This window comes from Ascaphus truei, chromosome 6 (assembly GCF_040206685.1).
Source record: "Ascaphus truei isolate aAscTru1 chromosome 6, aAscTru1.hap1, whole genome shotgun sequence".
In the NCBI taxonomy this organism is placed as follows: domain Eukaryota; kingdom Metazoa; phylum Chordata; class Amphibia; order Anura; family Ascaphidae; genus Ascaphus; species Ascaphus truei.
Window position 1 is genome coordinate 106,438,083 of NC_134488.1, and position 17,469 is coordinate 106,455,551.

The 17,469-nt window shown below is 48.1% G+C and overlaps 1 protein-coding gene across 1 annotated transcript; it reads left to right on the forward strand.

Moving 5' to 3' along the window:
- Nucleotides 1-2,084: 2,084 nt before the first annotated feature.
- LOC142497597 (lutropin subunit beta-like) lies at nt 2,085-16,103 on the forward strand. Its single transcript, XM_075605617.1, has 4 exons — nt 2,085-2,155; nt 3,546-3,596; nt 6,961-7,129; nt 15,600-16,103. The coding sequence occupies exons 3-4, from the start codon at nt 6,962-6,964 to the stop codon at nt 15,828-15,830; spliced, it is 399 nt and encodes a 132-aa protein (XP_075461732.1). The 5' UTR covers nt 2,085-2,155; nt 3,546-3,596; nt 6,961; the 3' UTR covers nt 15,831-16,103.
- Nucleotides 16,104-17,469: the final 1,366 nt, after the last annotated feature.

Here is a 17,469-nt window from a genome sequence, read left to right on the forward strand (position 1 = left end):
CATCAATTTCCCCCTTAAACTTGTATGCTGCCAGGTTATACTTGTCTGTGTATACAGAAGTGGTGTACCCGGGCACTCCAAATAAATCTATGTATTGAGAAGCACTTGCACGTGTTATAGAGCAAATATAAGTGTACAAATAAGTACAGTGAAAACCTTTATAAATTTGTGCAACCTTCACCAAACTGGAAAAAAAAAAGGTAAATGTGTAGCCGCTCTAACCTAGAATTGGGCTGTCCTCTGGTCAGATGCAGTCTTATCTTCCAGGTAAGGGGAGCGCATAGAAAACCTTGTGGTGTATGTGGAATAGAAATAATGGTGTAGCCAGTAATATAAAAGTGAACTTCTAAATGTAAGAATGTGTTAATCCCATTCAGATTTTAGGTGGGTATATAGGCATATCAGAGATCCATCTCTCTGATGGGAGCAAAATGGTATTCTTCCTCTTATCCCGTACCTGGTCCCATTACCAGAGGCATTACACCCCTATTGGTTTGTTATTAAAGGATAAGCCTAACAAGGAAGGTCTGACTCTCCCTAATGTGTTTGGCAAAGCAGGGTGGGTAGCTGTGTTGGACCTTTCTTCCATATACTGTAGTAGCAAGGAGGGAGATGGAGTTGGTGGTGTGATACCAAATACTTGTTGGTCCAATAAAAAGGTCTGTTACAAGCTTTCAAACTAACCTGATGAAGGACCCTGAGGGGTTTGAAAGCTTGTAACACATCAACTACTTGTTGGTCCAATAAAAGGTATCACACCCTCTACCCCCTCTCCCTCCTTTGGTATTAACTTGTTGAAGTATTATGCTGCTCAACTAAGGAAACTTGTATCCTGAAACTGCCCCAGGTCAGAAAATATGTGTTTATCAATAAAGAACAGACTGGGTCCTCCTCCCTTCCACCAGTGGTAGGAGTGTGATGGTACCAGAGCACCACTGTTTTAATTTAAAACCCTATAGTCCCACTAATGCCTGTTGTATGTATCGATATGTGTACTTACCCCCGAGTCCGCTCTCCTTACCCCCGAGTCCGCTCTCCCTCCCCCCCGAGTCTGCTCTCCCTCTCCGCCTCGAGCCGAGCCCGCTCTCCCCCTCAGCCCACTCTCAAGACTGCACGCTCTAGCAGTGCGGCACTTCCGGTGGCCGCTGCGTGCGAGCGCGCGCAGTCCTGCCTGCTCTGCCGACATGATCTGAGGTGCAGGGGGGTGAGGGGAAGTGTAGGGGAGGTGCAGGGGGGTGATGTGAGGTGCAGGGGGATATGTGCGAAGGGTGATGTGCAGGAGTCGCGCATGGGCAGCAGCAGCACCAGAGGAGAAGAGGACACGGAGCACTGACCACCCACCCACACCCCCTGTGTCACACACAGTCACAAGTCACACACACACACAGTCACAGTCACATGCATACACACTATCACACACACACAGACACACACTCACACAGACACACATTCACACACACAGACATTCACACAGACACTCACATTCACACACACAGACACACGAGGAATTCACAGTTATGCGCAGAAATAAAATTACGTTCAAAATAATCTCAAAAAAATAATCTCAAAATAATCTCAAAAATAAAAATGGCTAAAACTAACACAAAAAGGGTGCGTGAGTATCGTGCTCGTACTAGAGCTACAAAAACACACAAATAAGTTTCACTTACTATGCGCGTGCTCAGCACACACAGCTTTTTTTTTTTATACTTCTCTCTAACATCTGTAATCCCTCACCAGGTCCCACTACCAGAGGCATTACACCCCTATTGATTTATTAATAAGGGATAAGTCACCATACAAGGAATATAACAGGAATTCCAGAGCTCCAAAACTAAAAAGGCATTTTTACTTAAAAATTCACCTTGAGTTTACAAGCCCATGCGGATCTCAGATCTACTTTAAAGGCAAGTCAGGGAGTCTGTTTTGAAGGATACTAACCATGAGAATCTATTCTGTATAAGCCAAAGGATGGTGGATGTCTGACTCTGTGCTACCAGGAAAGGCAGATGCAGGTAGAGGAATCAGCAAGGCATGGGAGGAGCGCCCTCTAGCAGTCTGACCCGGAAGTCTTTCTTAATTCTGGTGTCTGCTGCCACGCGCAACTCCAACACTCCTCTACCGGCTGCTCCTCTTATCATTTTCTCCCGCCTAGGTAGGCATGAGGGAGAGAGCTGAGAGAGATTTTTGAGGGGAAGAGAGAGATATTTGAAGGGAAGGGGAAGAGCTGATGATGATGATGATGATGATGATGAAGTGGGAGAGCTGGTGAGGGAGAGTTGAAGATGATGAGGGGAGAGAGCTGGTGAGGGAGAGTTGAAGATGATGAGGAAGAGTTGAAGATGATGAGGGGGAGCTGAAGATGATGAAGGGGAGACATGGTGAGGTTTAGCTGCTGATGATGGTGAGGGGAGAGCTGATGAGGGGGGGACATGGTGATGGGGAGAGCTGATGAAGATGAAGACGGGGGAGAGATGGTGAGGAGCAGGTGATAATAATGAGGGGGGGAGATGGTGAGTGGGAGATGATGATGAGGGGGAGACATGGTTAGGGGGAGATGGTGATGGTGAGGGTGTGATGATGATGACGGGGGAGACATGGTGAGGGGGAGCTGATGGTGAGAGCTGGTGATGAAGAGGGGGAGAGATGGTGAGGGGGAGCTGATGATGATGAGGGGGGATAGATGGCGAGGAGGAGCTGATGATGATGATGAGGGGGAGAGCTGGTGAGGAGGAGCTGATGATGAGGGGTGAGGGCTTAGGTGATTAGAGAGAGGATCAGGGAGAGGATGGGGGGAGGGAGAAAATATTAGTCAGTATTAATATTAAGGGGGCCTGAAATTCTTTTTGCCCGGGGGCCTGTCCATGTCTAGCTATGTCACTGTAGGGAGATAATATACAAACTTTTACAAGGTCTTTAAGCCAGAAGTTAAACAAACTAAATGGAATAATGGGAGACGTACAGAATACAATAGGTGCAAATGCTACAGGCCCAAACTAACTCAATGTTTCCATAAAGAGGTGAGGTGTAAGTTGAGGATGGAGAGGGATGTGAATTGATGGATCTGGGGGGCCTAGGGAGCCAAAAGTGAGAAAGGTTTCAGAAGTGAGAGTGCTGTAGAGACAAATGGACCAGAGAGAAGGCGGCCTTGGGCAGAGTGTAAGGGACGAGAAGGGGAATAGTGGAAGATTAGAGCCAAGATGTAAGAGGGGGGTTAAGAATTCAGGGCTTGAAGGAGAATTTTATAGTTAATAGGCAAGCCATTGAAGGCTTTCAGGAGGACAGAGGCAGAGGCTGACCTAGGAGAGAAAGAGAACTCTCTTGCTTGTCAGCTGATATTATGTATTTCTTGTAAGATAAGGAGGCATTAGAACGAATATATGGTATATTCTGCACTACATTAAAATTTGCAATAAGTGTTGAAATGCAAAATTGGTAAGTAATATGTAAAAAAATAAATAAATATATATATTGGGATCTGACAAATCCGGTCACCCACAAATGTTGTGTGGCACTAATACATTTTCTTGATATCAAATTCGTAGAGCGTTGGATCGCCCTTTTTCCTGAATATTGCCTTGGAATAACCCTGACAGGTACTCATTGAACCAACAGCACCGGTAAACTGTATGTATTAGTTTTTTTAATTTGGTGTGCAACATACCCCATTGAGCTCACTTGATGTCACATGACCCGTGGCGTTATTTGACGCCGGGTCACAGGAAAGGGGGTGCAAGCGCTGGGGATGGGCACAAAGGGAGGGGGCACCTCAGAAACTTTGCGCACTCCTGCTGTAACCCACTAACAAGCTAGTGTGCAGGGCCGCACTAAATAGCCTTGCCTAATACCTTGAATAACACACAACCTGTGTCGCCCCCACTATGTTTTCCAGCATGGCTGCCGAAATCAGGGCCCGCTCATCCCTGGTTCTAGCTACTCTCTTCCAACCTGCACTCACCCTAAGAATCACAAAATCCTTCCTAAAATCCCTTTCCCCTTCAAACTTTAAGAAAAAGAAGACAGGTGACAAAAACGTCTCCGCTGCCGAAGCTGAACCTCCCCGAATCCCGCTTTCTTAAAATCAAATATTCCACAGCCCCTGCTCCCCTTTCCTCAGACTTCTACCCTAACCCGGACTGACATCCTTCCCATGCCTTAGTATATGCGGACCATGTACCCGGGGCTGCTGACGCCCGCACCAACTCCATTACCTCTGTACTACTTCTTGCCGTAGTCTCCACAGGCAAAGTTCCCTCGCTGAGGTCCCTTCCGGAACACTGAAAACTGAAAATGAGAAAGAGCATCTGCTCTCCGGTTTTCTAACATCGAGACATGCTTTGCCCTGAACCATATTTGATGGTCCAAACATTTAAGACCAACTATGTCAGCAGACTGACCACCACCGATATCCCATTCACAGCTGCAATCCCCCGATATTGTCTGTCCTAAAAATGACTTCCATGTTAGCCAGTTCTGCCCCCCAGAGCTTGACTGCCACCACCAGGGAACAGCTCCAGGAAAGTCAAGTTCCCCATAAACCCAATCCGCCGACCAAATCTCCGCACACCAGCATCCCTGAAAGAATGCCCCCGTGATGCATCCGTAAAGAGCTCTATTTGTTGGCTTTCCACTACGCTGTGCAATGCCAGATTCCTGCCATTCAGTCTCCCCAAAAAGACATCCCATACCCTAATGTCCTCTTTCCCATTCCATGACACCCTGATGAAATGGTGCAATGATTTCACTCCCGCAATCGCAAACACCAAGCACCTCCCAAAGATACTAGCCAGAAGGACCCAAGTTGTAAAATTCAGATGGCCCAGCAGAGACTGGAACTGCTTCAATGTGGCCTACTTTAATTCAATAAATTATCTCAGTAGAGCCCTCAGCTCAGCTAGCTTCATGGGCAGAAGACGATACTCCATTTTCACTGTATCAATCTCAATTCCCAGGAATCTAATGCACATCGCTGGGCCTGCGACTTCTCCTTTGCCTGCGGCACTCCGAAACACCCTATCAACTCCTGGAACTCCCCAATTAATCTCCTGCAGATGTCGGAACCGTCCCGTCCCACATATAAATCATGCAAATAGTGAAGGATGCCCCCAATCTTGACCACATCCCTTGCTGAACGTTTTAAAAGAAAAACATAAGATCAAAAACTATTGGGAGGTAGAGATCCACAAAGAACTCCCCCTCACCTGCCACCAAAGTACACCCCAAAGGTGGACGCCGGATTCAGGGGCAGTAACCAAAAAGCTGACTGTCAGCTTTCACCATCAATGTGCCCGTCTGCTCCCCTTACCAGATACCTGGCCCTGTGACGCCTACTGATTACTACACGACCCCTTATCAATCCCATCATTTACCGACAACCCATCCGGGTATGACAGGTGATGTATGCGCCCGGCTCCTTTTTCGGAACCACCCAGAGAGGAGACATCCTCAATCCGGGTAGCGTAAAATGAGTAAACGCACCCGCCATCCTACCCGCCCTAAAATTCCTTCAACAACTTTACCCTCGATGCCTCCTCGTGCATCTCCAGCGATCTCGGGTTCCACCTACACAGTGGGGACCTCAACCTTCCTAAAGGGGATCCAGAAACCACTTTTAAAGCTTACCACCAGCATCTCCGCAACAGCCTTATTAAGGTAGCGGCAGAATCACGGTGCACCCTCATCGTTCAGCTGCGTCCTCGCCCTTCGCCCCAGTTGGTCCACCTGCTCCTTTTCTAAATCCACCTATGCCCTTTTTAAAGCATTTCGACATGGAGTGTCACAGCCCCCCTTAAATATTCTATGGCGTTACTTTTCTAAGTTCTTCATAGGTTCTGAGGACGTTTGGTGTAGGTTGTGGTAACTTATAAATGGACAAACACCAGAGTTTTCATCCATGGAATTTAAGTGAACAGAGCTTTCAAACCTCACAGATCTCCTCTTTATGTTAATAAAAGAGCAATACTTAGGATCTTGGGAAGACACACTCAATAGGCTACTGAAAGGATCATTGAAGAAAATAAATCACCTTAATCATGTTATTACTTAACATGTCTGCATATACTTTGCAGAGCGGTGGATTAAGACCAGGATATGATGGCTGCCTCTGTATTAGTTTAACTCTTCCTTACATGAATTTGAGGCCCATCACGCTGTAAGCAGCAGTAATTCAGTAATCCGTTCCAGCGAACATGATAAGAAGAGCGTTGTAACCTTCACATCCCCACACGGACTCCCAGCACCTAATACCTGATGGGGGCGGATTCAGCTCTGATAATTTAAATGAGAACATCGTGGAGCAAGGTGACCAGTTTGGACCTGATAACTGGCATTGTCATCTCACTTCCGGTTCGAGCTCTCTTGCTTGTAAGGCAAGTCTTACAAACTGCATTTTCACAGAAAGCACTGGATCTAACATTGCATATTAGTAATTAATATAGGATTCGGTTAACTAGTATTGTATTGTTATTAAAGTTACTGCTGAAATGCTGTACTCTGCATCTTAAATGTTGTTCTTCAGATTCTAAATACTGTACTCTTCAGCACACTCATAAATGATGCTCTGTAGATCCAGCTTTAGGCTTCTGTATAGATGCATTGTCTATTCCCCCCACTCACACGCAATAACCTTTGCTACATGTATAAAACCATATACAGTAAATAAATATGGAACCATACGTGCCTTGTATTTCCAGCCATGTGTTGTTTTGGGCTTCAGACATGCCACTGGGTGGTGGCTGAAACCTTTTTTACGGAAACAATATCTTGTGTATAGTAGTAATGTTTAGGTTCGTTCTAAATATTGCTACATTTGTTTTATAAGTAGTCATTCCCACATATTCAGAAAAGTCACAAGTCACTTTACAAATATGTGCATTTTAGATATTAACAGTTGCCAATTCCTGTTTGTAATTACATGTAATCTATGTACACTAATAATCTTTACTAATGATGCCAACACAGGATGTCATTGTCACAGGTGGCACTACTGCTTCTGGCTGTATACTTGTCTGCTGTGCAAGGGCAGAGCATGTGTCACCCCACCAATGCCACCATCCCTGGTGAGAAAGAGAACTGCTCAATGTGTGTGACCATCTATACCTCTATCTGCAGTGGTTATTGCCAGACAAGGGTGAGTCTTGCTTCAATGACAAGACATCTATTGTACAACCTTACTCAGAGGACCAGAAGAATTCTTTGGGGGAATTATCAGTGTTAACACACAATAAAGATTATCATTCATTATTACTTTTCTATTTTTCATAACCATGATTGGTGGAATGTAAGAGGCCAGAAAAGAAATGACAGAGATGGGGTAAAACCCCCTGGAGAGGGTTATTTAGAGACGTTTTGAGATACAAAAAGTGAGAGCCTCTTGAGTTATAACCAGAGACCAGATGTGTTAAGCCATTATGCCTTTATTCCATTCTCTTCAAAGTAATAAGTGACGTAAACAGTGAAAACCACTTCCACATTTTTGTGATGCCAGTACTTGCTGACATTTAGCCCCTTTGTAATAACTAATAAGAGTTTGTATCCAAATGAGTTATTTTATTGTCATGTATAAAGCGGCAACATTTACGCAGCGCGGTACAATGAGGTAACAGGGATGTAAATTACATAAACAGAGTGACAAACCAAATAAGGACAAACATGCACAAACCAATACAAAAGGTAATAAGGGCACTGCTTGTGAGAACTTACACTCTATAGGGAATGAGGGACAATATTGAAACACATCAGGTTGGAGTATGGTCCAGCCCGATAGCTGATCCCTAAGCTTTGTGGGTGGGATTGTTGCATAGTGTGGAGATTGGTCCAATCCTACATCTCATTGGAGGGGTGAATTGGGTGTTAGAGGTGTAGCCCTTTTTGTGAACCGGCCGACCCACCCAATCTCACATTGGCCCCTCGTGGTCTAACCGGTCCCTTTCCCTGCAACACACCTGCTCTAAGGGACTACTGGTACTGCATAACCTGTGTGGCTCCAGGAGATCTGAGCCTCCGCTAGCTGGGAGCCTGGGGAAACCCTTACCCTTACTTGGTGCAGCGCCTCCACTTACCCAGGATCCCCCGTTAGGAAAGATAGCCCTGAGTAAGAAATACAATGACACACGTATACGATAAAACAATAACTAACACTTTACTTAGCACACACATATAACTCATTACATAACATCACATAACATAACTTGATGCTCTACCCACATCACCTCAACCCAATGTCTGGTGTTCCCCAACCAAGTGTCCTGTGATCACCCCACACCCAATGTCTCGTAACTCCTACGGAGGTCGTGGGTGACTGCGCAGTCACTATATTAAGCTAGGGCCCAGTTGGTGCACTTTATAATAATGAAGATACCTTCCGAGCACTCCGATGCTCGGGATCGCAACTTTCTTCTCAAAGGGTCAGACGTCCGTCTGATCCTTTCCAGGTACTCTGCCGGTGGACCCCAACGAGGGTCCCACCGCTCAACGGGAACTGCAACCGGACCACGGCAACACCAACCGCATGGGAACAGCAACCGCCGCTTCCTCCTATCGCTAACTACTACTTAGAGTGACAGCAACCCTAACCTAGGGCCTGTCCCTGAAGAACCGCAACCTGGGATGGCTTGGGGAAAACTCCTAGGGCCTGTGGACAATAACCGCCCCCCTTCCCCTAGCTACCCAGTCTCAACTGTATCTGCTAATCCTAGCAGCCTAACACACCTGCAGCCAACATTCAGCTCACCCTGTCAGCTTGCAGGGATTCACACCGTGCACACACACTGCACGCACTGCGCACAGCACATGCAGCGACACACACCCAGACAGCCGCAATCACACACAGCCACCTGGATCCCGCAGCAATCCCACTGCTAGCACACTGTGCCTCTTTGACAGTGCCCACAGCACTATCCACTGTGGCACTGCCAAACTGCACCTTCCACACGTAAGGGTCACCTCCCTAGCTATGGCCGTCCCTCTTCAGTTACCCCCTACCCTTACCCGGGAATTGGGGCCTGCCTGGGGATCTAGGGAGAACCCTTACCTGATGCAGGAGCCACGCGCTCCCTGCACCCTTCCTACTCCTTCCTTCTCCTCTGCCTGACTGCTGTTGCAAAGCCCGGGAAATGTATCTCTTTTCCCGGGCTGAGCTTCCTCCAGCCCTATTGGCCACACTCAGGCACCTGATGCCTGTCTCCCTAAGCCTCCTGGGAATTGTAGTTCCCAGGGGCTGCCTAAAGCATTGGGGCCGCGTGCGCGCTTCCCTCGCGCATGCGCGAACCCCTAATGGCCGCCTAACTCTCTCTCTTCCCTGTCCTGCCCTCGCGCGATCTCTCTGGGGCCTTCCCTGCACTTTGTACCTACTGCACATGCGCGAGCTAACGCGCAATGGCGGCGCACTCTCCTCCAGCCGCCGAGCCGGTGGCAACGCGATCGCGGCCCTAGCGACGGCCCGATCGCGTCCCCGGCAACCAGCCTGCACCGCTCCCTGCACTGGCCCCCACCCTCGCGAAGTGCCGGCGGGTCCGTCAAAGCCTCCGGCGGCACCCGCTACCGCACGGCACTCGCGGAGGGGGGCCAGAAAGAGAAAATTTACATCAGGGCTACATTCTCCCCTTCGCAGAATCCCAACGGCCTCGCTTGGGTAGCAACCGTACAGAGAATTATATAATGGAAAATACATGGCATAAATCACATCACATGTAACATGCATTTTGTCATCAATACTCATATGGATACCCGAGGCCAGCTGAGTCTCAGATTGGAGTGCCCCTAACAGACTGGGTGAGGGTATCCCACCTTGACTCCTGTGAGTCTTTTGGAGCTCAAGACCTGTCCCTTGCACCAACCCACCTTCTCCCCCTCGCAGAAAAAATAGTAAGGGGTCCGGGGTATTGACCCTTTCCGGATCCTCCGGTCTCGTCTCACGGGAGACAGGGAGGCTCAGTCTCTTTCCTCGATCCACCACATGGCGAACATAGCGCTCCATCGCGCACCGGGGAGAGGCCACAACTACTAGAGTGGTTTCAACAGAGTCTTTGTCCGCTCCAACAATCCCTTTAACGGTGACTTCGTCCGCGGACGGCACCACTTCTTCGGGTAGGCCCGGGTCTTGAGAAGGCCAAGCTTGGAGACTCCTCGCGCAGGAGTATGTGTCGCTCCGGTCCGCTACACCGGATACCTTCATGAGGTCGGATTCGTTCCACGATCCGCAGAGATCTTCTGGGGGAGACACTTCCACCAGGACGCGATGGCGGGGTGAGCCCATCGCCCGGGTGACCCTACCTTTGGAGTCACCAGGCTCCACGATCACCGGGGAGCTCACACCCGACACCCCTGGGGCAGTCAACTTACCCCCGTCGTTGTCGCCAGGTACTGATCCCAAGCCTGGGACCGCTGGTACCTCGATGGTAGGCCGGACTGGCCGTTGCAGGGCACACGGGCCCACATCCTGGTCTGTATCAGTTGAGGTGGTCGCCTCGGTGACCTCACTGGAGTGGTCCGCCGACAGGCGCATCACCACGCTCGGTTGGTCGCTGGACTCATCACACAAGGGCAGGGGTATAAACACCTTACCCTGGCCTTCCGGAATCTGTGGTTCTGGTTCTTCCATTGGCACGTCCTCTTTGAGAGGGTCTGCAACAGTGGTCTGGACACACGGGTCCTCGGCGGCCTCTGGAAGTGGAACAAACTGGGGACACGCATCACTTACTTCAGGAGAGAGGTCCGGCTCCTCCTCTTCTTCATCGGCTGGTTCCGCCGCCTTGGGCCGGACAGGCTTTAGGAACCAGGCCCCGCAACACTCACATTGGGGCTCCCATGCCAGTGCCTCCCTCCGATTACAGCCACATTTGAGGCTCCAACACTGGGTAAATGTCTCTCCATCCACCTCAGTTGACCTGAAACCTAACTGTAACTGAGATGGTTCAAGTCCATCTTTAAGGGCTCCACTCAGGCAGGGGCACATTAGCGTGGTGACCTCCATTCCTGGCAAATTCCAGGGCTCATACACATCCGGGTGTAACCCCTGGCAGTCTCTCTCATCCTCGGGGATGGAACACTCCATTTCTGCAACAAAGTCCTCTGCCGCTGGCGGTTTGGGTTGCAGGAACTGCGCCGCACAGTCAGGACACTTAGGCCCTTGGGTCAGCTCACCAACGGCACACTCACAGTCATTCAGACGGCCGTGCAGGCATTCTTCCCCGTCTACCACGGTCATCGTGAGGGCGACGGCTAACTCAGGGGACCCGTCCACCCAGCCACCAGTCGCTTTCCAGTCTCTTAATGCACACGGGCACACCACCATTGACAAGTCTAAATGGGGGGCCCGTACGACTCTATACAGCCAAGGGTGCTTTTCTCGGCATCCCTTGCTTTCCTTAGGGGGAACAGAATTGGCTGATTTCTGCTCACGACACTCCCTCCCCCTGGTGGACTCTAGAGGAGGGGCAGCACAGTCTTTTGGGGAATGTTGCAAACTCAGTTCTGAGTCACTCACAGTGTGGGGGCGGGGCTCGGGTTTTCCCGCCAGTCCTGGATAACTGTTGGCAACATTTTCCCGCGCGGCCGGGAACTTAGCACGTGGCTTCCTCCTCCTTGAGGGCTTCCCCATGGCGGAACAAAAATAGGACACAAATTTAGAAAAACATGTACAGGGCACCCCAGGTCTGATCTCTCAGCAGCGCCTCCAAATGTAGCCCTTTTTGTGAACCGGCCGACCCACCCAATCTCACATTGGCCCCTCGTGGTCTAACCGGTCCCTTTCCCTGCAACACACCTGCTCTAAGGGACTACTGGTACTGCATAACCTGTGTGGCTCCAGGAGATCTGAGCCTCCGCTAGCTGGGAGCCTGGGGAAACCCTTACCCTTACTTGGTGCAGCGCCTCCACTTACCCAGGATCCCCCGTTAGGAAAGATAGCCCTGAGTAAGAAATACAATGACACACGTATACGATAAAACAATAACTAACACTTTACTTAGCACACACATATAACTCATTACATAACATCACATAACATAACTTGATGCTCTACCCACATCACCTCAACCCAATGTCTGGTGTTCCCCAACCAAGTGTCCTGTGATCACCCCACACCCAATGTCTCGTAACTCCTACGGAGGTCGTGGGTGACTGCGCAGTCACTATATTAAGCTAGGGCCCAGTTGGTGCACTTTATAATAATGAAGATACCTTCCGAGCACTCCGATGCTCGGGATCGCAACTTTCTTCTCAAAGGGTCAGACGTCCGTCTGATCCTTTCCAGGTACTCTGCCGGTGGACCCCAACGAGGGTCCCACCGCTCAACGGGAACTGCAACCGGACCACGGCAACACCAACCGCATGGGAACAGCAACCGCCGCTTCCTCCTATCGCTAACTACTACTTAGAGTGACAGCAACCCTAACCTAGGGCCTGTCCCTGAAGAACCGCAACCTGGGATGGCTTGGGGAAAACTCCTAGGGCCTGTGGACAATAACCGCCCCCCTTCCCCTAGCTACCCAGTCTCAACTGTATCTGCTAATCCTAGCAGCCTAACACACCTGCAGCCAACATTCAGCTCACCCTGTCAGCTTGCAGGGATTCACACCGTGCACACACACTGCACGCACTGCGCACAGCACATGCAGCGACACACACCCAGACAGCCGCAATCACACACAGCCACCTGGATCCCGCAGCAATCCCACTGCTAGCACACTGTGCCTCTTTGACAGTGCCCACAGCACTATCCACTGTGGCACTGCCAAACTGCACCTTCCACACGTAAGGGTCACCTCCCTAGCTATGGCCGTCCCTCTTCAGTTACCCCCTACCCTTACCCGGGAATTGGGGCCTGCCTGGGGATCTAGGGAGAACCCTTACCTGATGCAGGAGCCACGCGCTCCCTGCACCCTTCCTACTCCTTCCTTCTCCTCTGCCTGACTGCTGTTGCAAAGCCCGGGAAATGTATCTCTTTTCCCGGGCTGAGCTTCCTCCAGCCCTATTGGCCACACTCAGGCACCTGATGCCTGTCTCCCTAAGCCTCCTGGGAATTGTAGTTCCCAGGGGCTGCCTAAAGCATTGGGGCCGCGTGCGCGCTTCCCTCGCGCATGCGCGAACCCCTAATGGCCGCCTAACTCTCTCTCTTCCCTGTCCTGCCCTCGCGCGATCTCTCTGGGGCCTTCCCTGCACTTTGTACCTACTGCACATGCGCGAGCTAACGCGCAATGGCGGCGCACTCTCCTCCAGCCGCCGAGCCGGTGGCAACGCGATCGCGGCCCTAGCGACGGCCCGATCGCGTCCCCGGCAACCAGCCTGCACCGCTCCCTGCACTGGCCCCCACCCTCGCGAAGTGCCGGCGGGTCCGTCAAAGCCTCCGGCGGCACCCGCTACCGCACGGCACTCGCGGAGGGGGGCCAGAAAGAGAAAATTTACATCAGGGCTACAGAGGTATGCTAGATAGACTTCCTTGAAAAGGTGAGTTTTCAGGGAGTTTTCAATTGTATGAAAGCTGGGTGAGTCTGATAGTGCATGGTAGGGAATTTCAAAGAGAGGGTGAAGCACAGGAGAAGTCTTGTAGGCCAGAGTAAGAGGTAATAGGTAGATGTCATGGGCAGAACATAGGGAGAGTTACCCCTTTTTTTTGCTACTTATGGTATGTTTATTGGTGTAGAAAGGAACATAGGGCACAACGGATTTAGCAAATTCAAACTCATTTATTGAGCCAACACAACGTTTCGACCGGGATGGTCTTTTTCAAGTGACCATGGCATAAATACATTCCCTTGTAACAACATATAAATAGTGCCCCAAATCCCCATAATGCAACCTGTTCAATTAGTGCACTATTTATATGTTGTTACAAGGGAATGTATTTATGCCATTGTCACTTGAAAAAGACTATCCCGGTCGAAACGTCGTGTTGGCTCAATAAATGAGTTTGAATTTGCTAAATCCGTTGTGCCCTCTGTTCCTTTCTTCATCTGTTCAGGACTGATTGCAGGCTTTCGTGCAAACACTGGAGCACCGGTAACTGTATTACTATTTTTTCTACTCTGAGGTGTGCAGCATTTCTCTAATAATGTTTATTGGTGTACAATGAGAAACCGCACAGGGGGTCATAAAAGAGTTCCCGCTTAGATTGTACTCATACAGTAGGTAGCAGAATATATATTTGGGTATAATATACCCAGAATGTTTTACTGTATATCAGGTATATATGAGAACTACAGTAGCTAGTAGGAAACTCCACTAAAAATAATAAAATGTTATTAACATACAGTATATGCAATACTAATAACAATGTGAATAAACTATTTACATATGTCAATGGTGATTGTGGGGGAATGAACCCCTGTGATCCGGTGCTTCTAAAAATCCATAAGTGAATCTGGGTGTATGTAGACAATGTCAGACACGTGTAGAACAAGGAAGGCTGCTACACAGGCATAAAGATCCTGTTAGAGGGGACCGGCAACTGCAGCAGCATGCGGCAGAATGAGAGATGATACCCGGGTGGGGGGCTATTGCACAGGGAAAGGTGTAGAGACAGGGAAAGAGGCAACCATAAGCTACCTCTCCCGTGTACTCACGAAACCGTCGCCTGCTGCCCTGAAACGACCCGGTCTGTTCACTGCCTGTGCTCGGCCGGTCCCGTCTCCTCGGGTGTCGCGCTGGTTCGTGACGTCATCCCCGAGGGCCGACAGCTACGCTGGAGATGAATGGGAACTGCACTGCCAAATCAGCGATCCTGAGTAGCCCTGGAACAAGTACAAGGGGCGGATCCAAGTGCAGTCATCAGGAAGGGAAGTGAAGACCAGCTCCCAGCTCCGTTGTAGCAGCCTGCGTGCTCCGCCAAAAGTAGCAATAACAATTTGTGGTGTGTAGGCGGTCACTGCAGCAGGAATTCAACCGCAAACGTGAATGGTTAAAAACAGCTTTATTAACCTAGAATGCTGCGCATCACAGAGATCACTCTGACGCGTTTCGTTCCTGTGTGGAACTTTATCAAAGATTTTGATAAAGTTCCACACAGGAACGAAATGCGTCAGAGTGATCTCTGTGATGCGCAGCATTCTAGGTTAATAAAGCTGTTTTTAACCATTCACGTTTGCGTTTGAATTCCTGCTGCAGTGACCGCCTACACACCACAAATTGTATTTACATATGTGAATAAAATCCCCTGAGTGAGAGAGAAACAGCATATGGATGATGGATACGCTAGGAAGCTGGTACTCCCAGGTACTCCCAGGGATAATCCAGCGTATATCCTGAGTATATTTCAAAATAACAGTCCTGGTAGATATAGGACTGAAGATGATCAATCAAACTCACAAAAAATGGGAGTGAGAAAGCCACAGTTTTCCCTTATGCACCGTCAGTTGTACTACTAGATCCGTGAATTAGGTTGAGCGGCAGACCTTGTTTGTTTGTTTGTATCATGTTTATTGGTAGCAGGAAGCTGACAGGTCATCATTTAAATCGACTACAAACAACCCAATTCATTATAATTTAAAAAAAAGTTTTGTAAACTATGAATATGACAATGGTTGTTTCTCCAACTCCAGTATATGTTAAGTGGGTGTGCAACTGTAACTTAGTATAACCCAACAACGATCTTGTTTTATCAGGAGCCGGTCTTCAAGAATGCCCGTTTATCAATTTACCAGCATGTCTGCACCTATAAGGAGATGCGCTATGTCACCATCATACTCCCATACTGTCAGCCAGGCACAAATCCCTTCTTCACTTATCCTGTAGCAGTGAGCTGCGAGTGTAACCTGTGCAATACCGACTACACCGATTGTACTGTCAAGAGCATTGGACCAGAGTTCTGCTCCCACAGCATCATATCCAGATAACCTGCTTCACAGAAAAAGGGTAACAATGTCCACAGGGACAGACAAATTGGGCATTGGTATTTTCATGCAACACCTCTTCACCTTCTCTCCCATCACAATCTCTACAGAGAATTCTAATACTCTGCCTAACTACTTATTTCTACTCCCTGAGGGTTTTGTGTACATGTGCTTAGATGTGTACATGCATATGTAACGAATAATCCACTATAGAAAAATGCATGATTTCCTTGTATGTGAGGGTTAATGTTGCTGTTCTACAACTGGAGGCGCACGTACGTATATGATCAAACCATATCCTTTATACATAACAGAAGATGGTGAAAAGTACAAAAAGTGACTCCCAATAACAGACAAAATATGGACCTTCAACATTTTCTACCTGTCTTTGGGGAATTCTCACTTCATGACTGCATCTTTCATAGTTTTGGGCTCTCCCCAAGTTTTCTAGCCTCTGTTGCACATTTTCATTAGGTACGTTGGCATTAAATCCAGAGGACCAATATTGGTACACTAGAACTTTGACTGATAAAAATCGAGTAAACACAGGGTTAGATTATTCCTCCTTATTTTACTATGTCGTACTTCGAAGTGCAGAGTCAATTTATATCATTGTATTCTTACAACAGTAGACTGAACATCACCGTAGAATTGTAAAACATACAGGACCCCTATAAGCTCATATTGAACCCCCAAAATAACCACAACATATATATATATGCGTATAAGTGTCAAAGAGGAGTGCTACTGAGCATGGCAATATATATTTAAAACCAGAGACAGAACATGAAACACAGACAGAGCTCAGTGCTACATCCAATGACACTAATACACGGTACAGTGCCTAAATATATATATATAGATATCTTTTGAATAAAATGGTCTTTTAGTTTAACTCTTTCGCCAAAGTGTTGTAAGCCCTTGAGCCCCTCACTGTAGAATACAGAGGCAAAATGATGTGTGTAACAATAGAACATGCTCTGCTACACCTTCACATTGAGAAAGCATATAATATGATCATAGGTTTACCGGATAACCTCAAACCGATCCCCTTAAGATGGATTTCAGCACTTTTATCTCCACACATCAATTTACGAAATTTGTGAAGACCGATAATTCGATATAGAACTTTCTCAAACACAAATATATGTGCGTGTGTAGATAAATACAGTTAACTCGGGTAAGTTTTTCTGCTAATGTGTGTTGAAATTGGAACCTGAAGTTTACAGTGGGTTGTACCTAATTTAACATAATTGGTGCTCATAGACAGGACAGTGGTTGTAGAAATAATACTACCTTCGTTATTGGGGTTGAGTAAATCATCATTTATACGACTAATGTTTCCCTTAACTGCAACACCTCTCTAAGTTTCAGCTACTTAACTGACTGCTCAAATGCAGAGTCTGGCCTCCTCCGTAAGTGAAGCATTAGATTTTGATCTGGCAGCAATGTACCTACCGTGCAGAAGCATTTCATATATCTACAAACGTTAATAAAAGCTACAACGTCATTGTCCTGACTCATGCATTTGTGAATATGAATTTGTTCAGGACAGTTGAGGAGTATAAGTGTCAAAAGAGAACATGGTACAATATACTGCTTTCCCACTTCACCTAGTCACCAAGTTTCATATTTCAATTAC